At 46.1% G+C, this 23,724-nt stretch overlaps 1 protein-coding gene and 1 pseudogene across 2 annotated transcripts in view; both read right to left on the bottom strand.

The window, feature by feature from the left end:
- Positions 1 to 23,724, bottom strand: part of SMPD4 (sphingomyelin phosphodiesterase 4) — a 181,399-nt gene that overhangs the window by 28,655 nt on the left and 129,020 nt on the right. For both annotated transcript variants that reach the window (XM_063913033.1, XM_063913034.1), the window contains one exon: positions 5,877 to 6,005. In XM_063913033.1, coding sequence (XP_063769103.1) covers positions 5,877 to 6,005 — 129 coding nt within the window. The remainder of the gene's footprint in view (positions 1 to 5,876; positions 6,006 to 23,724) is intronic.
- On the bottom strand, positions 1,076 to 1,183 carry LOC134932438 (U5 spliceosomal RNA; annotated as a pseudogene).

Here is a 23,724-nt window from a genome sequence, read left to right on the forward strand (position 1 = left end):
ATGGTTGTGGCGAATTGCAAACGCTAAAACCTGTGATGAACAAACCGGAATGGGTATATACGCATTGCAAATGCCAGTATTTTGTGGCTCCAATATGCCAATACTACCCGCAGCAAATCCATTTTCAAACTGCAGTAAGTGATTTGTTGATTGCAACTGCGACGGAGCTGTATGGATTGGTTACCCCAACCAGAGGGGAATAAGCCACCCTGACTCTGCCTGTATTATAAAGACAGCTGAAACCCAGTAGAGACCAAATGGCTACCTGCCAATCCGTTCGACAGAGGCAGTCATGACCCTGTTGAAGTCTGGAAACCCCGCAAAGGTAACATGTAAAGACGCGCTCCCACAATTGGAAAAGAGGTCATCAACTACTGGCTTGCAGACCGTAGCGACCTGTCGTTACAAGGCGTGAGTGTTTGTATCACCGCCTTGAAACTGAAGTCTAAAGGGATTAAATGCCGGCACAAGAATTCCGTTTCGATTAACGGCTGAATATCAAATGTAGGACCAACAAGCTGTGGCCTTGTCGTGCTGAACTGGCGACGATGAAACGTCGTTAGAAGCTTTACAGATATACTCTGTAGCTTCTTTTAACCGTAATGTCTAGTGACCCAAATGTTTCATGGGTCTTTATGTTTGACACAGACGCATTTACCAATGTCGGATGGCGTCATATTGTAAACGATTAAATAGTGGTCAAAGTCTACTAAGTGGAACAATGGAGACATTGACTCCCTGTAATTTAGCAATGTATGTTCGCAACAACCCTGCACTATCTGAGTGCTGGTCTAATGAACCCTTCTCACTCGTGGTTATCGGTGTGAGATTTGACATAGAATCGTGCATTACATTATAAGACCAGTTAAATAAGCACTGTGGTACCCAAAGGGAATTCCTCTGGAAAACTGTCTTTTGTTAGAGCTGGCGGAATAACTTCCGAGACTCCGATGCCAATGTTATTTTTTTTTTTTTTTTGGTCTGTACTAGAGCCTTACTCGCTATGCAGACAGACACCCCAATAGGCCACGGACAGCCATTGCACGCCTTATGACGTTATCATGTCATATATATATATTGTATTGGTGAACAGCATAATAATATTAAACTCAAGGTTGATTCTCTCTACGGAAATCTTTAGTAAAACTAAAGATTTATTCGCTGTGAAGAAAAAACAGAGTAATCTTTATGTGAAAAGCAGTTCACATGGCCTATGAAACCCGAACCAAATTCCTACTAACCCCCCTACGCCTCTGGTGGCTTAGAGATGTAGGGCAGGAATGTTCTAGAATCATGTAGAAAAACAGTTTACATGCCGATTAAAATTTCCCACTAACACCCCTGCGCCTCCAGTGGCTTAGAGATGTAGGGCAGGAATGTTCCAGAATCACAAACTGGAAAACAACAGGCAGCATGGTTAAAATGGCCCGTTTGCCATGCTGACCTTTCCGTATAGGTTATTATACAGTATAACCACAGGACGGTTACAACTGTTCTATGAATAAATATATATATAAGCTGATAGGCCATGATCACATCAGACATTAATATTAATATAGGCTCCCTAGCTTTGTTAATAGCAGCCATTAATATAGGTTAAACTCTGAAAATCACAGCCAGTAATATAGTTCAATTATTACTGTCAGTATCGGTAACAAGCTTATATCTGTGATAGATATATATATAAATATATATATACCCAGCTGGTCATATATCCGCCAGCTTCCACCGTGCCTCTTCCCCCCCTATGATCATCTGCGGGAAGCCTGCACTTGTGATCGTCTCTGTAGTGAGACTGATGGGCGGCCGGACGTAGCTGGGCGGCCGTGTTGGAAGCCTGCCCTGGCATTTGCAGGCCGTGACGGAGCGGCGGTCATACTGGTACTAAGTATGGCTTACCTGCTGTGCAGCCGTACGGAGCCCAGTGTGCGGCAGGACGGACTGGCGGCTACCGGAGCGCTGGGACGGGCGGCCTGATGTCAGACGGAGCAGCTGCTTCGTATGAACTCCCCCTGCTGCGGCAGGAGGGAGCTTGGCGGCGACCGGAGCGCTGGGACGGGCGGCTTGATGTCCCCGTCTGTGTGATACATAGCGGCTGTTTAGCGTCGTCTGATCTCCCCCTGCTATGCGGCAGGACGGAGTTGGCGGCTGCCGGAGCACTGGGACGGCTTGTCTCCTCAGAAGGTAGTGGCTGTCTTGGCGGGTATGAGCTCCCCCTGCTGTGCGGCGGGACGGAGCTGTATTGTATTCACATTAACCCACACATAGCGGGGCGGCAGCCTGCGCTGACCGCCCCGCTCCCCAGCCTACCTTTCTGTAACTTCTGGCTGTGGCGGGACTTTCTGTATAAGCTCCGTCCAGCTTCAGTGGTGTGACTCATGGCTGCAACGGGGCTTCGTTGTGTAAGCTCCGTCAGCTCTGTAGTCCTTGTGACGCAGTCAGCTTCCAGTGATCTATTGGCTGCGACGGCTTTTTGCAAGCCCGTCCAGCTCTCTAGTCCTGGCTGCTGTTTGTAGAAGCAGTGCTGTCTGTGGCCGTGAGGGTGCTCTTTGTGAGGACCGACACGCCATGCTGTCTGTGGCTGTGAGGGTGCTCTTTGTGAGGACCGACACGCCATGCGCTGCCCGTGCAGCGGCACTATCCCGGACCCATGTTTTTTCAGAAACTGGGAAGGGATGTGCTAAGTTGTAAAAATAAAAATTAAAAATAAAATTTAAAAATAAAAATCCAAGTGTGGCTATACCACAAGCCGATGTTCGTGCTGTGAGCACCGAAAAAACACTGAGACAGTACACTGAGGTACTCGGGGATATGGAGGGGTGGGAGGGTCCTAAATTTGAATATTCAGTGCCTTTGTTCGGCTCCGCCCGTCCATATCCCAAGAGTACTCCAGTGACCCCTAGTGGATGAAAAAGAAAGTAGCAATGCGCTTAGAGGGCTTGGGGCTTATATGCTAGTGGTCAGAATACTGACCGTGCAATTACGATGGTCTGAATCCTGACAGGGGTTGGGTATGTTAACCCTCCTCCCTTCCCGTACCCTAAACCTAACCCTCACCCTCCTCAGTGGTGCCAAAACCTAACCCCCCCCACAGCCTAAGCTTCTTCACTCCACAGCCTAAGCCTAACACTCTCCGGGGTGCCTAAATCTAACCCTCCCCACCTCCACACACACAGTCATTCGGGATCCCAGTGGTCAGAATTCTGGCACCGGGATTGTGATCTTATTTGGGATGTCAGCATCAGCATTACGAGCAGTGTCGGAATTGCTGCTTCGGTGTTACGAATGCCGGGATCTTGACCAGATCCCGCTTAGAGACCTGGAAGCGCTTGTTAGGTTAGACTCTGCTAGGAGGTCTTAAAGATGAGCAGAAGGGAACTCAGCAGCCACTTTCTTCTGACGTTTAAATACCGGGGCATCTGACTTAGATGTCTGCTCTGAGTTCTTGAACAAAAGTGCAGACCTAACTCCTCTGATCATGGCTTCAATATCCGCCCGTGGTAGGAAGTCCTCCGGAATAGAGGATGTTTCGACATCCGAGGTAACGGAGACATTATCCTCATGACAGAAGAAACCTCCAAGTCAGAGTCATAACCAGACAGGGGCATAGAGCCATCACATCTGGTAGGCTTGTGCTTGCATGGATGGTCCTTGTCCAGCATTTATTGGAGAGATGTGGACACATGTGCCAAACCCTGCACAGGCTGAGATAACGACTGGGCCCATGTTGTTTCTGCAGCAGCAGGGTGCGAATCTACCTGAGCAGGGGAGGAAAGTCTAGAGGTTGTGCTCTGATTAACTGCACCATTACCTGTAAAAGCATGGAAGCCCAGGCCATTTCCTGATTGGAAGCTGTGGGCAAAAGGACAGAGAACTCACCGTGGTCCGGAACCCGAGGAAATAGCACTTCAGTACAGTTCCTACAGTTCCGCAACATAGAAACGCCCCTATCCATGGGTGCCTTGCCCTTGGAAGACATGTTAATGTAATTCCAAGAATGACACTACACACTAAAGTTGCCAGAACAGTGTTATGCTATTGGTAGTGCACTGAATGTTAGAGCACCATAAACATTTATAAGTGGGGCAATGCAGTGTGAATTCCAATAAATAAACTGGTGTTCACAATTGAATGTATAATTAATAAACAGTAGTCACTACACAGATAGTATGTAGGTATACAGTTATGGACAAATGTGTGCAACATAACTTCAAATGCAGCCACACTCAGTGCATAATAGTACACATCCACAATGTGGAAGCGTCTGATGAAGGACTAAGTTTGTCTGAAACGCGTTAAGCGTAGCTCTAATACTGTGGACTCCTGGGCTCCCTCAGCTGTAAGCTTTTATGGTGAAACCTTTTTTACTGGATCCAATACATCCGGAATGGAAGATCCAGTCTGTTTCACAGCACATCAGGATCGTAAGGGGTCTGACCAGAAAGCTGTTGCTTGCTGCTGTGTACCATGTGGAGTTTATTTGATATGCTTTTTATTCACATCTGTTTGTAAGTGCAACCTGTACATTAAATTTAATGTTCTACAAGGATAATTTGCACTATGTCCTGCTTCTCACTTTTTCCATAAACACTTGTTGGTAGGGGAGTTTTATATTTTTACAGATTAACGACTGAATTTCATGGGGTAACATTTATGCCCTGAATTCCATGTCCTGAATACTACATAATGTGAACCTAAAACGGTGATTATTGTATTTTATAAATCTCTATGGTGACACACCATTTGTTTACTATTCTACACCCTTTTCTTCTTTTTTGGAAATTGGTGAATTTGAGAGCGCCTATTTCGGTGCATCTTTTGTATGATATAACTACACATATAGTAAAGAAAACAAAACAAAACAGAGACCGTGTACAGGCTAAGCACAGTACGCCTATACACTTAGAAATGAATAGTTAGAAGAGAAGCAGTAAAGCGGAAGGCATCAGCCAGTCAACTCTTGTCATTTTTCAAACCCAACTGTAACTTGACAGTAAGGAGCTGATTGGCTTGTGCGTTATCACTTTCCACTTTATAATTTCTCCAGGTTTAATACATCTGCCCCAGAGTCTCCTTGAGAGAGGAGGAATATGTCAGTGGTTGGTTGCCTGCAGGAGGGATTGAGGAAAGCCTACCTCCCCCATCTAGCATGGACTCCAGGTCAATAGCCACAATATACAGTAGTTCCCCATTGCCATGAAGATGCCCTGGTAATCTAGTGGGGATGCAGAGACAACCTGGCCTCCACAGCCAGCACCACCAGTGGTCTCCCTCACCAGCGGTGACAGATGCAATTTGTGTGGCTCCCTGTAAGCAGGGAGCTGCCTTATCTATCCCCAATGCATCAGGCTACGTCTCCCCTGCTGTATGTGCTGGAGCCCAGTCTCCAGTGCTACATCCGCTGGGGATAGTTGGAGCAGCAGTGAGGGAGGCTTAGACACTAACTCGCTTCCTCATCAAGGAAAAGTATAAAAAAAAATAAAAAAAAAAATATTATGAGTTTGCTTAATAGCAGCCCCTGTGCAAAACCATGCACTCTCCTTGGGCACTATACAAAAACTGGACCTAGAGGTGGAGTATAGGGGAGAGCGAGCCGGGGATGCTGAGAAAAGAAACTTAACCGTCTGGTGCCCAGACTCCAGCTCACCTATACCCCAGTGTCATCTCAGTGTCCCCCATGGATGATAAAGGAAACTACAAATTTCACATTATATGCTGTGTGTTCTTATAAGAGGAATCCCAACAATTTGCAAAACGAAATACCTAATAGAGTGCCACAGTCAGTCTCACCTATTCAAAGATGAACATTCTGCATGAGGCAGCATAATGCTAAACCGTGGGTAGCCAGAAATATTTATAAGGAGAATACGCCTTACCCTATCATTCAGCATACTTGACAGCTGATACAGGAATCGTACAAGTGTAGCATTCTCGTAGCTACGGATTGGCTGGAGCTCGGGATCGCCATGGTACTGTATGTCAAACTTACGCAGTCCATTTATTAACTGAAATTAGAAGGTAGAAGAGTTATCAAAGCCCAAAAGGAAATGAAAAGATAAACATATGTGTGTGTATATATATATATATATATATAATGTGTATATAAATAATGTGTACATATACACACACATTTTTTATATATATATATATATATATATATATTTATATTTATATATATGTATATATACATATGTGTATACAGGTTGAGTCTCCCTTATCCAAAATGCTTGGGACCAGAGGTATTTTGGATATGGGATTTTTCCGTATTTTGGAATAATTGCATACCATAATGAGATATCATGGTGATGGGACCTAAATCTAAGCACAGAATGCATTTATGTTTCATATACACCTTATACACACAGCCTGAAGGTAATTTTAGCCAATATTTTTTATAACTTTGTGCATTAAACAAAGTGTGTGTACATTCACACAATTCATTTATGTTTCATATACACCTTATACACACAGCCTGAAGGTCATTTAATACAATATTTTTAATAACTTTGTGTATTAAACAAAGTTTGTGTACATTGAGCCATCAGAAAACAAAGGTTTCACTCTCACTCAAAAAAGTCAGTATTTCGGAATATTCCGTATTTCGGAATATTTGGATATGGGATACTCAACCTGTATACATATACACACACACATACATATAGCCAAATAAGTTTCTAACATTAATTGCTTAATGGTGATGCCCACTACTTTCCATTTCCCAAATTAAATAAAAAAAAAACTGCGCTTATTAATTTTTACATCAGTGTCTATGAAGGTTGCAAAGAAAAACGAATAATGTTGCTGGTCACGATGCACAGATCCAGAACAGCTCATCCCCAAGAATTGAATCACCCCCTTACAACTGTTGCAGCACTTAATAATGCAGAAACTATTACCCCAGAACAGTTTTATTTATTTTATTTTTTTTAAATTATCCAAATATAGGAAGAATAGCCCCAGGCATTTTGACATGCAATAAAAAAGGGGACTTTTGGTTACTCACAGTTGAATCTATTTCTCTGAATCCGGCTGGGGGACACTGGTACCATAGGAGCTGGCACTTAAACTAAACTAACTGTAGCTTTTAACATATGGTACTCCCCTCTGCAACCCCCAGCAGGTCAGTACAACTTGAAAAGAGCACAGAAAGATGAAGTAGTATCTCACTGAAACTGTTGAAACCAAAATAAAACAGAACCGCAGGGATACAGCGGCAACACAAAAACCCAGAGACTGAGCATGAGGGAGGGAACAGTGTCCGCAGCCGGATTCAGAGAAAAGGATTCAACCAAAAATCCCTTTCATCCAGGCTGGGGGAACACGTTCAACAGACACCGAGAGGGGAGCAAATGCTAGGCTGCAAGACCGGATAACAAGCACATGAAAGCATTAGAATCGAGCAAATGTATGGACAGAAAACCAGGTTGCTGCCAGGAATAGCTACTCCGCGGAAGTACCATGTCAAGCCACCGAGGAGGCCGCAACTGCCCTAGTAGAGTGCGTCGGAAACAGAGTACTATAATAAGCCTGAACAACGGCCGAACTGATCCACTGTACAATGGTCTGTTTTGTAGCAGGCCAACCATGTTTCGGAGCATAAAAGAGAACCAATATAGAACTTGTGCGGCAAGAAGTTCTGTCCTATTACATCCGCAGGGCACGGATCACATCTGAAAGAGCCAAATCGGAAAGACTATTTCCTGGTTTAAATGAAAAGCAGAAACAACGTTTGGCTGGAATAAAGGAACTGTACGGAGTACTGCCCTATCATAGTGAAATATAAGAAAGGACGACTTGCAGGACAAAACACCCTGGGCTACACCAACAGACGAAACGGATGTTGAACATGCAATACACTCTGCATTCAGGTCAGAATTTCCAAAATAAGGGCCAGACGCCACATGAAGTAAACAGCCAAAATCTGCAATTTTAAAGAATGAAGCTGCAAACTAGCCTCCAACCCCCCAGAAGGAAGGCCAAGAAAACGAGAAAGGCGAAACCTGGAAGTATGAAACCTGTGCTTCTCACACCACAAGATGCAGATCTTCCAGACCCTGCAGTAATTGCAACCTAGTTCGTACCGCAGAGGGAGAAAAACCCTTTGCCTTCAGGAGACCGGCATCAAATGCCAATCCATTAAAGCTAACCGAGGAAGGTCCAGGTGCAGAAACTGACCCTGCAGCCACAGTGGAAGGCGCCACCCGGGACCCACCAACAGTTTTAGAACGTAACAGGACCATTTGCGGCCAGTCCGGAGCCACCAGTATGACTGTGACCTGTTAATCCTTGACCGGCTTGAATACCCAAGGCAAAATTGGACCCTGGGGGAAAAAAATATGCCATACTGAAGTCTCATGGAACAGTTGTGGCATCCACCGCAAACGCCATCCAGTCCCTGGACCTTGCACTACACCGGGGGAACCCTGAAGTTGTGAAGATAGGCCATGAACTACACCTCTGGAAGACCGCACTTCCGAACAAACAATTGGATGACCTCCAGATGGAGCAACCACTCCCCCAGGAGAAACCTCATTCTGCTTAGGAAATCGGCCTCCCAATTTTTCACTCCTGCTATGAACACAGCCAAGATTACTGGAACAAAGATAGAAATAAATGCTTATGTACGACAAGCAAAGGTGTTTTTTGACAGAGCAATGACAAAGAGGGTCATTCAGAGTAGCAACTGTTTGCTGCTCGTGCGATCAACCTGGCGCCGCCTATGGGGGAGTGTATTTCAGCATAGCAGGGCTGCGAACGCTTGCACAGCCCTGCTATACTAAAAAAATTTCACGTAAAACAAGACCCGGGGGGTGGCCTAGCGGGGCATGGAGTAGGACAAGAGTTTCTGAACTCCCCAGCCTCATACTCCTGATATTGCTCCTGCTGCCCTGTATGATTGCCCAGAACGCCCAGTGTAGCTATCTGAGGTGCTGCTACTCGTTTGGAGCTACTTTTGAGTGGATTCCAGTGCCTCCCTGCTGTGCATATTGCCCCTGAATGTGCCGTGCTACCCTGGCCGGGCGCGGCCTGTGTGTGACCGGCGCCGTCTTGGGGATCACTGCAGCCCGCTCTCTGGATTCTGCACTCTCCTGCTGACTAGCCTGCCTCCCGGCTCTGGTGGATGACTGGCTGACGGACCGCGGCGCTTACCTCCTCCTCTGCCCGCTGCCGGGACTGACGCGCTGGAGGTGCGAGACCGCCGGGCGTCATCTTTGTTCTGGTGAGGAGCGCAGACCTGCTTCTGCCTGCGCCTCTCCTGCCATTTGCGCTGCCGAACTCCGCCTGGGGTCCCTGCTTTTCAAGCTGCCGTGGGGGGACGGGATTGGTGCCTGATGCACTGTATGAGTGGGAAAACCCCACATAGCCGCTGCAAGACCTGCTGCAGAAGGAACACAATCTGCACTTCATTATCCTGCCTCCTTCAGGGATTCTGAAGATAGGCTCCCTGTGCAGGCATTACTGGAACCTGCCTGCCTCTGCTGCTGGACATTGTGGAGTGGTGAGTGGTGGGGACCCCCTCTCTCCTCTTTACCCCACTGTGCCCCTGGGCTGCATACCCACTTTGTTGAGCGCTAACATCTTATAACATATACATCTGGGGTAAAAGTGCACTCCTGTTTGGACCTGTGCCCTCAGTCTGTATTATCTGCTAGGGAATTTATAACATAACCTTCGCCTCCCTGTCTCTGGCTGGGTGGGCCTGATGGTCCGGAGACGCCGCAATTCAGCTGCTGCTCGCTTAGCGCGATTTGCTCACGTGGAAAGGTCCCCTGTTTCCTCTGCATCTTCATCTCCATCGCTGGCTGCCTCCTCGCCCGCTTCCCCCAATATGGCGCATGTTCCTGAAATTGCTGAAGTTACCATGTCTCAATTGCTACAAGCCATTACGGATTCTGAAAAGCGTCTTGCGGATAAAGTGGCGGAGGTCCATGTTGATATATCGTTTATATGCCAGGATATGCAGAAACTCAGAGATAGAGTTGGGGAGACGGCCTTACCTCCTTGGAATCTCAGATGTCTGCGTGCAAACTTAAATTGACGGATATCGAGGGACGCCTCAGACAGAATAATGTTCGTTTTGTGGGCCTCCCTGAAAAGGCGGAGGGCTCTCAGCCGGAACAATTTCTGGAATCCTGGTTATTATCCGCATTCGGTAAAGATTCGTTTACTCCACAGTTTGCTGTTGAGCAGGCCCACCGTGTCCCCTCCCTCCGGGTGCACAGCCACGGACTTTTATCGCAAAGATCCTTCACTATAAGGACAGGGATGCTATATTGCGTCTTGCTAGGATTAAAGGCCCGTTGGAGCATGGGGGGCAGAGGGTGGCTGTTTTTCAGGACTTTTCGGCTGAGGTCCAGAAGTCCCGTTCGCAATTTACGCAGGTTAAACAGTGGTTGCGGGACTTACAACTGCAATATTCTATGTTATACCCAGCGAGGCTCCGTGTGGTGTCTGGCAACCGCACATATTTTTTCGATACTCCGAGAGAAGCCTCTGCATGGATTGACTTGCAGCCTAATCCTCACGCTGCTCCGCCCTGAGTGTCTTCTATATGTATTATTCGTTTCTGTTTTTTTTGTCTGCTGGGGCTAATGGTTGAATAATTGCTATTGGCTTGTTTCTGCTGGTAGGCTGGGGATTTCATGTCCTAAAGGTTACGGGGTTTAGTTGCCCCGCAGGAAGTTTTTTTACTCTCTTCTAGAGTCTTTACAATGTTAGGGGTTAAGTGTACCTATGTTGGGGTTGGTATGCGGGGTGGGGGTGGTTGGGTTTTGTTATTTTTCTTACTATTGTTGGTTGTTGTGTTTTCCCTTTTTTTTTTTTCTTCTTCTTCCCTGTATGTGCTTTTCTTGTGCGGTTTTATATTGGGCGTGCTGCTATTTTTATCCTGTCTTTGCGTGGGGGATGGATGTCGCCGTGCTGGGATACCACTGGCCTAGTTCTGTCAAAATTGCATTTTGTAAGTCATTATGGTAAATGTTTTTTCATGGAACGTTCGTGGCCTTAATGATAAGGTCAAGCGTTCCCTAGTGTTGAAATATATTAGGACCCACAATCCTGGTTTGGTCTGTCTCTTGGAGATGCATCTTATTGGTAGCCGTGTCCTTTCACTCAAGAAACCTTGGGTGGGGTGGGCGTTTCACTCCACCTTCCATTCTAATTCTAGGGGTGTATCGCTGCTGATTCATAAAAATTTACATTTTGTTTGTACTAAGGTCCAAATTGACCCACTGGGGTGTTATGTATTTTTAGCTGGCACTATACACGGTTCCCCATTTGTGCTACTTGCTATATATATATATATATATATATATATATATATATATATATATACCTCCTCCTTATAATTCTGGGATTTTTGTGAAGGCATGTGCCTTTATGCAGGAATTTCCCACTGCCCCGGCTATATGTATTGGTGATTATTATGCTGTTTTGGATGAGGCTGCGGATAGATGGAGGCCTGCTGCCCAGAATGTGGCTCCTGGGCCCACTGCCTTTGCCCGTTTGATTTCTGAGTTGGGACTTGTAGACGTTTGGCGCCTGCATAATCCCTCGGTCAGTTGTTTTTCTTGCTTCTCCAGTTCACATGGAGTATTTTCTCGTATAGACATGGCATTGCTTACTCGCCCCCTCCTCCCATGTGTGTCCTCAGTGCGATACCTATCACGTGGGATATCTGATCATTCTCCTATATTGTTGTCTATATGTTTTGATATTCCCAGGGGGGCATCGTTCTGGAAGCTCAACCCTTTTTGGCTGACCCAGATGGGCTCAGCATCTGAACTAATTGTACTTTGGGAGGAGTTTTTTGCCAATAACCCTATTTGTAATAATACTCCACTGGTGTGGGATGCTTATAAGGCCTTTCTACGGGGTTCATTAATATCCAGAGTCGCCCAGTTGAAGATATCTAGTAGAAAGTCTGGGGAGGAGTTGGAGAGGAGGAGTGCTGAGCTTGAGCAGACTTATTTGCGTAGTGGGCTCCCTGCGGATCGGGTGGAATGGCTGATAGTACATCAACAACTGACAGACCTACTCCTTGACAAATCAAAGAGGAGTTTACTGGTCCGTGCCCATTATTTCTATATTCAGGGAGATCGATCAGGAACATTTCTGGCTTATTTGGCTAGACAGGAGATGCCCTCCGTCATTGTGCACAGCATTAGGAGCATGTCTGGTGTTGTTTGTACGGATACCCCTTCTATAGCTTCTAGTTTTTATACATATTTTTTAGACGTTTATAGAACCAGGGCACAGTATACATACTCGGCATTATCTAATTATTTTGATATGTTAGAGGTTCCTTCTCTAAGTTCTGAGTCTAGACAGTTTTTGGACTCACCCCTTACGCTGGAAGAGGTTGAAAATGCTATTAAGTCCTTTTCCAGTAATAAGGCTCCGGGGGTGGATGGCCTTCCTATTGAACTGTATAAGACCCATTTGGATTTCTTTGCCCCTAAACTTCTGCTAATTTTTGAGGGATTGTTGTGGGGTGGTACTCTCCCCTCATCCATGGCCGAGGCACTGGTGGTGCTGATACCGAAGCCAGGTAAAGATCCCCTACTCTTAGACTCGTACCGTCCTATCTCACTGTTGTCAACTGATATAAAAATTCTCGCTAAACTTAGCACTCCTTTAGTTAATACTGTGGTCCTGGAGTTGGTCCATTGTGACCAAACTGGCTTTATGCCGGGCAGATCTACTACTGTCAATCTTAGACGATTATTTACGTATATGCAGTTGGCGGGGGATGAGCTGGACGGTGCGATAGTGGTTTCCCTGGACGCTGCCCGCGCCTTTGATTCTGTAGAATGGGTGTATCTCTGGGAGGCCCTTGTTAGATATGGAATAGGCCCGAATTTTTTGTCCTGGGTTAAGCTTTTATACTCCTGTCCTGCTGCAAGAGTTGTGGTCAATGGTTTTACCACTGGGTCTTTTTTGTTGGAGAGGGGTACCCGACAAGGGTGTCCTCTGTCCCCACTACTTTTTGCTCTTGCTATAGAGCCATTGGCGTGTGCTGTTAGGGCCGCAACGAATATACAGGGCCTCAGTATTGTGGGACAGGAGGAAAAAATTGGTTTATATGCAGATGATATGATACAATTTTTGAAAGATATATCCCCTTCATTGCCTGCCCTTCTTGGACTGGTTCGGGAATTCGGTTATTTCTCGGGTATCTGTATTAATTGGGGTAAATCGGTGGTGTTCCCATTAAATCCCTCTACATCACCCCCAATTTCCTACGACCTCCACCTTCAATGGTGTACCCAGTTTAAATATCTTGGCATCCAAAGCTCTCATTCTCCTAAAGATTTTGTTGCCTTGAATTTGGCTCCCCAGATTGATAATTTGTGTGTAAAGACGCAAGTTTGGCAGAAACTCCCTTTAACTGTAACGGGTCGTGTAAATATTGTCAAAATGGTTATTTTGCACAAATTTCCTTATATACTACAAAATGCACCGGTTTATATTCCTGCCTCACAATATCTGCTGATTTCCCGATATATTGCTTCCTTTATTTGGGGTGCTAAACGGGCCCGTATTGCCTATAAAACACTTAGTAGACCCAGAATAGAAGGTGGCCTGGCATTGCCAGATTTGCATTTGTATTATCTAGCTGCCCAGTTAGTACAACTTTATGAGTGGGTTACTCCGGGAGATTATGGGAATCTCCCTGTGGCTCTTTTGGATAAAGCTGACCTCTCCTTTTCTCCGTTGCAGTTTTTACTGGCACGTACCTCATTATCCTCTCTCCCCCAACTGCTGCAACAGCCTCGTAGAGTATGGCTGGCGACTGAGAGGCTGCTGGGTAACTCCACAGTGGATCCTTGTTCTCCACTTTGGAATAATACGGCCTATTCTGAACTTTTTAAATTGGAAGGCTGTTCTGTTTGGACCTCGTATGAGGTATCAACAATAGGACAACTTTATCAAGATGGGGTGCTCCATAGCTTTGAGTTTCTGTCCACTACATTCGCCATTCCTAGACATAATTTTTTTAGGTATTTACAGCTCCGGCATGCGCTGATGGCACAATAGCGGAGCTCTGCTCCACAGCTCTCTGAATCTCCAGTTCACAAAATTATTCATACGTTACCTTCTCGTGGGAGGGTCTCTGCTCTGTACTCCTCCCTCCTCTCCTCCTCTGGATTGGATGGGCTGACCGCCCTTCGAGCTAAATAGACGCAGGATTTGGGTGAAATTGGTGAGGAGGACTGGAACCATATCCTGGCCTCCCCGCGGGCGGCCTCGGCGAGTGCTAGATTCCAGCAGATACAGCTATATATCTTACATAGAGTCTATTGGACTCCTTCTCGACTGTTCATATTTGGAGGTTTGGCTTCTGACGACTGTCCGAAATGCTCTGCTCCAGCTGCTGGGTTCTGGCACTTGCTCTGGCAGTGCCCGCTGGTGTATGCCTTTTAGGAAGATGTCAAGGCATCTGTAGGCTATACGGGTATTCAGATTCCGCTGTTGAATCCACGTATTTGTATATTCGGACTAGATTTGATGGAATACCTCCCAATTCACTCTTGTCTTTATGTAAATATTGTTTTAACATTGGCCCGGGTATGTATAGCATGTAACTGGATGGCTCGTGTCTCTCCGTCATCTGCTGAATGGGTTGCCCTTGTGAATACTACCATTTCCCATTAACGTTTTATGCACACTAAACGTAATTCTTTATTGAAATTTGATAAGATTTGTGACCCTTGGAGGAATTCTAGATACTTCATTGACCCTACGCTTTAAAATCCGGGCGTATGTGTTACTTATGCTGGTGTATTGTCCCTGGCACGCATTGGTCTGTCCCTCCCCCCGCGCATTTCCGCACTTTAGCACGCACTGTTATATCTGTTTCTGTTTGTTTTTTCTGATTATCATGAACCACAGTGTGGCTGTATTTTTATGAATATGATTCATGTCTTTGTAGTGCAACATTGCTGCATAACAATATTCTTAACTGATGACCGGAAACTATGAAAAGCACAGATATGGTTTTGTAACTGTTTATTTGAGATGTTAAATGTTCTGTTTACGTAAAACAATAATAAAAATAACTGATTTAAAAAAATAAAAAAAATAAGACCAGGGCTGCAGTTACTTACCCTGTGCGATGGATCCAGCAATGAAGGTCCCGGTCCTGATGTCAGACATCCGCCCTCCGAACGCCTCGACACGCCTGCGTTGGGACTCACCGCACCTGGAAAACGGTGAGTATCCGCCCCGGAATGCCTCCCGCCTGTCCGTCTCCTTGCGATCGCCGCTGCAATCACATTTCTCGCATATGTAATTCTGATCCGTTCGCGCGAAGAACCGCTGCGTGCGAACGGGTCGGAATGACCACCAAAGATCACTGACTGGTTTCATGACTAGACAGAAGTGTTTGAGTTGCAGACAGATCACTATTGACTGACCATGTTTAATCCATGTACACATTGTGAAGAGATGTTATTGCTTATACTCAAGGCAACATTGCCCCCTACTGTCTATTAGTATTCATGAATATTTTCTAGGTGATCTTTGTACCATTTAAAATGCTTATTCAGGAGTTTTTTCACCCCAATAGAAGAGGCTATATAAGCTGCAGTGTGAAAATTAACCTCTTTGTTGGGGCAAAACCTGCAGTGCGCCCACATGAAAAAGACCAACCTGATTCCAGACACTGAAGTGATTGAGGCTCTCTAGGTTAACAGACTGAATATTACTCTGTCACTCAGACCAAGCTAAGTATATGTGAATAGTTTTCTCTATAAACTGTATTTGTTGAGACTAGTGCCTCCTTGTGTGTCTCATTAACTTATGAATCCAAAGAACCTTGTTCCTCCGGGTACACCGCCCAGGCGAGAATGCGGGCTGCCACCAACATACCCCCAGCACTCTGGGTGCGCCCTGGTTTTTGACATATGCCACCGCTGTGGCGCACTGGTAGCCAAGACAGAGCCAAAAAAAAAAAATGGATCAGAGATCGAGCACATTAATCTTAAGATCTGTCTCCAACCAAAGTCCCTGTAGGCAAAGATGCAACTTCGCAGAACCCCAACCCAGGAGAATGGCATCCGAGTTCACAATGACACAATCCGGGCTGCCAAGGATCGGCCCTGGAGCAAATACTCGGACATCAGCCACCATTGATTGCTGCGAGACAAGAGGCACTCTGGACAACAACCAGTTTTGGAGAATGTTCCATGGAATCCTTGCAGTGGAGCCTGGCGTACTGAATGGTCTCGAAGGTGGAGACCATTGTGCCCAACAATTTCATGCAAAGCAAGACTGACTGATTAGGTACTGACTGCACTGTCCTGACAAAAGCATGGAGGAAATGGGCCTTGGCCTCTGGCAGGAAGGGATGCGGTCAGGATGCCGGCAGTCGAACAAAACTATGTCAGAATCCCGACACCATGATCATAAGAATGCAGGGACTGTCAGTGGCAGTCCGCAGGGAAGGGGGTTTAGGTTTAGGCACCCCCAGAAGGACTAGAATTAGGCTGCTGGAAAGAAGGGTTGGGGGAGGGTAAGTATGCTTTCCTAGCCTCTGTAAGGATTCTCTCCTTCAGGATGCAGCAGTCAGTCTTCTTCTCGACCCCGGTAAATCATATCACAGCTGGCAGGAACACTCGCTGTAGACAGGTGTCTAATACCACCCCCAGAAACAGCAGCGCTGATTAGGGGGTGGTATCAACTGCAACTTCTTGAAATTCAGAATAGAGCCATGATCCTGAAGTACCTGCATCATGCGGTCCTGCTGTGCCTTCACAAGGAAGGATTACCGGCCCAAATAGGAAAATGAAGGTATGTCAAGGGAGGCCAAAATGTGTTGGAATCTCTTCTGTCAGTAATCTGTGGCATGAAGGCCATCTGAATATGATCCTCCCAAAGCCTGACGTTTAAGGCACAAAGAGTCAGAATCAGCCATAAGGAGCCGTTCGCCTTTTGAACAATGAATAGGTTGGAGTAAAACCCCAGTTTTCTTTTAGTCAACGGAAAGAGGTTGAACATGTAACTTCTGAAAATGATGCCCAGCACCCAAGGCATTGAAAGAAAAAACTCTTCCCACGGTCTCTGAACTGGAGCATGCGATCGCCTACCCATGACTGTACTGGGTGGGGAAGGACCCCATCAGGCTTCTCAGAAACTATGGCTCCTGATTGCCTGTTGGCTCCAGAAAATCTGTCCTTTGGTGGTGAACCCCTGATGTGGAAAAACCTGCCTCAGTCTTACTGACTTCTAGTGGATGCCCTCTCCCCAAAAGGAAGAACGAAAGCACAAAACCATGGATCCCGCTGCTTTTGGGGCCGACACAGGAAGAAATATGTAGTTATGGTAGACTTACCATTGATAACTCTTTCTCCTAAGTCCACAGGATAAACAATGGGATATGAGGTAGCGACAGCGGATTGGCACCAACGGTCTCCCAGAATGCAATGGGCCAGTCTCCTATATCCCCGCCTACTGGCTCAGGCAATTCAGTTGTTTTCCAAAGCTTAAGGCAGGAGCATCATAGAGAGCCCTAATCAGGCAAGAAGAACACACATGCACACCCTTCCATACAAGAAGAGGTTAGTAATTGAAAGGATCCTCAAATCAGGTGCGTCAGGGTGGGATCCCTGTAGATACTGTGGACTTAGGAGAAATAGACTTATCGACTGAGTCTACCATAACTACATATTCCACCTGCAGGACCCACAGGTTATCCACAGGATAAACATTGGGATGTCCCAAAGCAAATATTGTGGTGGGGACGCCCCTAATTGGACAGGAGAATCCTACGCCCAAATGCAGCGTCCCGAGAGGCAAAGGTATCACAGGCATGTCTAATGAATGTGTTAATGGAAGACCATGTGGCTGCCTTACATACCTGTTCAGCTGAAGCACCATGTTGTGCTGCCCATGACGGACCTACCTTACGAGTAGAGTGAGCAGAGACATTCGCCGGAATAGGGAGATCACCTTGAGAATATGCTTCTGAAACAGTCATTCAAAGCCACCTCGCCAGTGTCTGCTTGTCAGCAGGCCATCCTCTCTTGTGAAATCCGTAGAGAACAAAGAGTGTGTCTTTCTGATGGCACTGGTACGATCCACGTAGATCCTTAAGACACGGACTACATCCAATGATGCATCTCCCGCAGAAAGGTCTGGCCCTTGGAAGGCCGGGACTACAATTTCTTCGTTAAGGTAGAATTTAGACACCACCTTAGGAATATAACCAGATTTGGTTCTGAGAACCGCTCTATCTAGATAAAAAACAAAACAAAAAAAACACAGAAAAGGAGGGCGACATATTAATGACCCTAAATCTGAAACTCTTCTAGCTGAAGCAATAGCCAGTAGAAAGATAACTTTAGCTGTCAACCATTTAAGATCCATTTGCTTTAGTGGTTCAAATGGGGCAACTTGAAGTGCCTTTAGAACTAAACTTAAATCCCAAGGCACTGCAGGGGGAACAAAAGGAGGTTGGATGTGAAGCATTCCCTGGAACAAAGTGCTAACATCCTGTAGGTTAGCAATTTTCTTTTGGAACCAGACAGTCAATGCTGACACCTCCACTCTCAAGGAAGCCAACCGTAGACCTTTGTCCATTCCTGCCTGAAGGAATGCTAGGACGCCTCAAACTCTGAAAGACCTAGGGTCAAATTTCCGGTCACTGCTCCATTAGGTTAGGCTTGCCATATTCGGTGATAAATGAGAGCGGAGGATGGTTTCCTTGCTCTGAGTATTGTTTGAATTACCTGTTGTGAGAATCCTCTTGCTTTCAGAATGGAAGTCTCGAGAGCCAGGCCGTCAAAGACTCGATCCAGGTGCTTATGATAGCAAGGATCCTGAGACAATAGATCTGGGCGGTGAGGGAGTAGGAATGGAGCATCCATCGACAGCCTCTGCAGATCTGTGTACCAATGTCTTCTGGGCCAAGCCGGAGTTATTAGTATCACGGTGCCCTTTCCTTGTTTTACCTTTCGCATCACCCTGGGCAACAGGGTGATCGGTGGAAACACAAGCCAGATGAAAGTCTCATCTCACTGACAGGGCATCCACAAAGGTCGCTCTGGGATCCTCTGTTCTCGACCCGTATGCGGGAACTTTGTTGTTCTGACAGGACGCCATGAGATCTATCTCCCGTAAAGCCCACTTGTCTACCAGAGTCTGGAAGACCTCGGGGTGTAAAGCCCATTCGTTTGCAAGAATGGCGTGACGACTGAGAAAATCCACTACCCAGTTTAGGACTCTTGGAATGAATACTGCGGACAAGGCTGGATGATGAAGTTATGCCCATCTTAACGTGTGGCTCACCTCCTTCATTGCTTTTTGACTGCAAGTTCCTCCTTAAAGATTGAGGTACACTACTGCCGTTGCATTGTCAGAGCGAATTTGAACTGGTTTCCCCTGAAAAATGTCCTTTGCCTGAATGAGTGCCATATATATGGCCCGAAGTTCCAATATATTTATTGGCAGGCAACTATTTTCCTTGGTCCACTGTCCTAGGAAGCAACTTCTTCCAGACACTGCTCCCCAGCCCTGAAGACTGGCATCCGTTGTCAGACCCTCTCAATCGGATATTCAAAAGGGTCTCCCTTTGTCCAGGTGGGATGTCTGTAGCCACCAGGCTAATGACCTCCTTACTTCCAGAGGAAGGACCATAGTCTGCGTTTTATTGTCTGATGAAAACCATTCCATTTGGAAAGGATCAGACGTTGCAGAGGCCTCGAGTGGAATGTGAGCATGCTCCACCATGTTGATAGCATCAATTCCATCACGCGCATTGTGGCGTGAATGGATATCCTTTGACTGTGCAGCACCTCCTGAATCCTTGACTGAATTTTGGATATTTTGTTCAGAGGTATAATTACTCTCTGAAGACCCGAATCCAACACAGCCCCCAAATGAGTCATCCGTTGTGATGGAACCAGTGACAACTTTGCCCAATTTATGAGCCAACCGTCTCTCTGCAAACAAGCTATTGCCTGTTGCAGATGACACTGAAGCAATTCCTGAGATTGTGCCAGGATTAATAAATCGTTGAGGTATGGAAAAATCCTTATACCCTGCTGACAGAGATAAGCTGCCATTACCACCATAATTTTGGTAAATACTCTGGGAGCTGTGGCCAGTCCAAATGGTAGGGCCTGAAACTGAAAATGTTGCTGAAAGATAGCAAACCTGAGATAGCGTTGATGGGACAGTGCTATAGGAACGTGTAGGTAAACATCCTGGATATCCAGGGATACCATAAAATCCTCCGGCTCCATGGCCAAAATAATGGAACGTAAAGTCTCCATATAAAACCGAAGCCCCAAAATGTACTTGTTCAGCACTTTGAGATTGAGTATGGGCCGGAATGACCCATTTGGCTTCTGGACTAGAAACAGGTTAAAATAAAAACCTTGTCCTCGTTGTGCGGGAGGAACTGGAATTAACACTCTTGACTGAAGCAACTTCTGAACTGCCTCTTGCAAAGCCCTGGTCTTCGTTTCCACTGAAGATGGGCTGGTACAAAAAAAGCATTTGAGGAGGGTGTTTCTTGAAAACAAACACATAACCGTGAGATACCGCTTCTTGCACCCAGGCATCTGTGGTAGACTGCTGCCAGGTCTGTGCAAACTGAAGTCAGCCTCCCACCCTGGGGTCCCCATGTGGAGGCCCACACCATCAGGCTGATGGCTTATCTTCTGACTTGGAAGCCGGCCCTCTGGTAGCACAATGCTTTTTAGTGTTACCAGACTTGTCAGACTGAGACTAGTTTGCCGTAACCTTTTCCTTTTACTTGAGTTCGAAAGGGCAGAAAACCTGGAAATCTAGGTTTGGATTTGTGTGTGGAAGGGAACTTCACTTTCTTGGAGTCTGCTTCTGACTCCAAAATACTGTTTAATTCTTTACCAAAAAGAATATCTCCAGTAAAAGGCAGACTCCAGAACCTTCTTGGATTCTGAGTCAGCTTTCCATGTACATAGCCAAACCGCTCTGCGAGCTGTTACTGCTGAGACTGATGCCTGAGAGGCAAATGTACCCATATCCAAAGCTGCTTCTTCCATAAAAATAGCCGCCTGCTTGATATGTGCAATATGGGATTTTTGCTCTCTAGATGCCAATGAAAGGTCATCCTCCAATGCATCAGCCCAGGCTGCCACTGCTTTTGCCATCCAGGCTGAAGCCATGGCTGGTCTTATGATTGACCCAGACAACGAGAAATGTTTTTTAGAAAACCATCTACATGTATTTTCCTATCCGTGACATCATTTAATGATGCTGAAGGCAGAGGTAATCTAGATTTTCGCACCAATCGAATGACATGCGTATGTACTTTGGGAGTCACCTCCCTTTTTAAACAGTCACCAGCCAGAAGAGGATAATGGGAATTCCATTTCTTTGGAATTCTAAACTTTTTACTGGGTGTTACCCAAGCCTCTTGCATAATTTCCGTCAGCTGTTCTGACCCAGGAAACTCAGTCCTAACTGTTTTGGGACGTTTAAACACAGTTGACTTAGATTTTAACAAAGGCTCTGCTGCTTCCTCTAAGGATAGAAGGGCTTTCATAGCAGTAATTAGCTCAGGTATGTCCACTGAGCTGAGACCTTCATCCTCATCTCTGTATGCAGACCCGGAGTGCGATGAGTCCTCACCCTCTGTTGAGTCCTCACCCTCCGTTGAGTCCTCACCCTCCGTTGAGTCCCCATCTGAAACATGTGTAGACTGTGAAGATGTTGTTTCAAGTCTATGTGATTTACTTTCCATCGGCCTTTCAGCATGTTTTTTTTTTTTAATATAAAGACTACAGGTTCCTGTAATGGATGTGATAAACCCCAGGTGGAATGTTGCATGTAAGGGTTAATAGGGTAACCTATCCCTGGTATAGGAGCTGGCATTATCCGCTCAGCTATACTGGATAATGTCTGTGCAAACGTAGCCCATGAGGGTCCCATTTGAACCTGTGCCTGCTTGGATTATTCAGGGGGCTTTGGTGAAAACTAAAACAGTTTGCACATAATCCATTTTAAACCAGATCCTGAGAGGTTAACCCAGCTTTGCAAGACAAACATGAAATGAGTGTTGGTGCTGTTGCGGAGAGTGTATCCTCCGCACCCTTGCCTCTCTTAGACATAAATCACACACCTGTACAGTGTTAAATACACAATTTGTGACTGAAATCACTTAAAACTTGTTAAATTGACATACACACTGATCCCGCTCAGCTTTGCACCAGCATTGAGGATCGGAATACACAGAAAACGGACAGAAAATAGTCAGCAATCACACTAGCAATCAGTCACAGGTTATACATTAGTATAATAAGCAATATGAGCACATAATCAACTACAGATACATTTCAAGTATGTAGGAGAACCATATTACTGCATTACCTTATAGAAGACTTTAAACGTATTCAGACACACAGTGAAAGAAACAGCAGCAATAGTTTACAGACTCATATGCATCAGGCACTATTCCAACTATTCGTACTCAATGGTAGATAGAGACTTAGTGCTGTATCACCCAGCTTAGGAAAGTGGGATAGAGGGAGACTTCACCCCGCTTCCAGGATCAATCAAAACGTTAGTGAACACTGAGTGGATCCAGACTCTATTAGTGTACACAACCGCCCCGTGAACCTACAGTGAACACAGACGCCCAAGTGAACACAGTCACACCAGTCATACAGCCGCCTATGCTGCGACTGGGTCCTTTCAGATACACAGCATCTGAAACGGAAGCGGGAAATCAGTTCATGGCGGGAAACTCTGAGGAAACTGGTCATGAACTGGGGGAAAAAGGCGACCAGGGGAGCGTCTTACTCCCCACTGCTGACATCAACCCCAGGGATCGCGGCCTCATACTACCCCTGAAGCCTATGATCCCTGAGGCCTAGCGCTGGTTCCCCTGAGGTGGCAGCCACATCAGCGACTGTTCCGTAGTCTCCATCCCAAAACAGTTCGGCTGTGTCTCGCGTTTCCCTTGCTAAGCGGAACCGATGCCTTACCTTCTCCCCGTGCTCCGGCCACAGCCTGGCAACGTCTGCTGGACTTGCTAGTACATCCTACACAGACGCCCGCTGAAACAGCACTGTACACGTGGGTAAGTGTTTTTGCGACCCGGCGGCAAGTTGTTGGAGCGACTCTAAGGTACTTATAAGATGTTTTTTAGAAAGATCGCACACAAAAAAAATAAAAATAAAAAATAAGATTTTAAACCTATCGGTTAATCTTTTTCTCGTAGTCCGTAGAGGATGCTGGGACTCCGTAAGGACCATGGGGATAGACGGGCTCCGCAGGAGACATGGGCACTTTAAGAAAGACTTTGGATCTGGGTGTGCTCCTCCCTCTATGCCCCTCCTCCAGACCTCAGTTAGAGAAACTGTGCCCAGAGGAGACGGACAGTACGAGGAAAGGATTTTGTTAATCTAAGGGCAAGATTCATACCAGCCACACCAATCACGCCGTATAACCTGTGATATACTATCTAGTTAACAGTATGAACAACAACATATCATCGGTCCAAAACCGACAAAACTATAACATAACCCTTATGAAAGCAATAACTATATACAAGTCTTGCAGAAGTAGTCCGCACTTGGGACGGGCGCCCAGCATCCTCTACGGACTACGAGAAAAAGATTTACCGGTAGGTTTAAAATCTTATTTTCTCTAACGTCCTAGAGGATGCTGGGACTCCGTAAGGACCATGGGGATTATACCAAAGCTCCCAAACGGGCGGGAGAGTGCGGATGACTC

The sequence above is a fragment of the Pseudophryne corroboree genome, chromosome 1 (assembly GCF_028390025.1).
Source record: "Pseudophryne corroboree isolate aPseCor3 chromosome 1, aPseCor3.hap2, whole genome shotgun sequence".
Classification (NCBI taxonomy): domain Eukaryota; kingdom Metazoa; phylum Chordata; class Amphibia; order Anura; family Myobatrachidae; genus Pseudophryne; species Pseudophryne corroboree.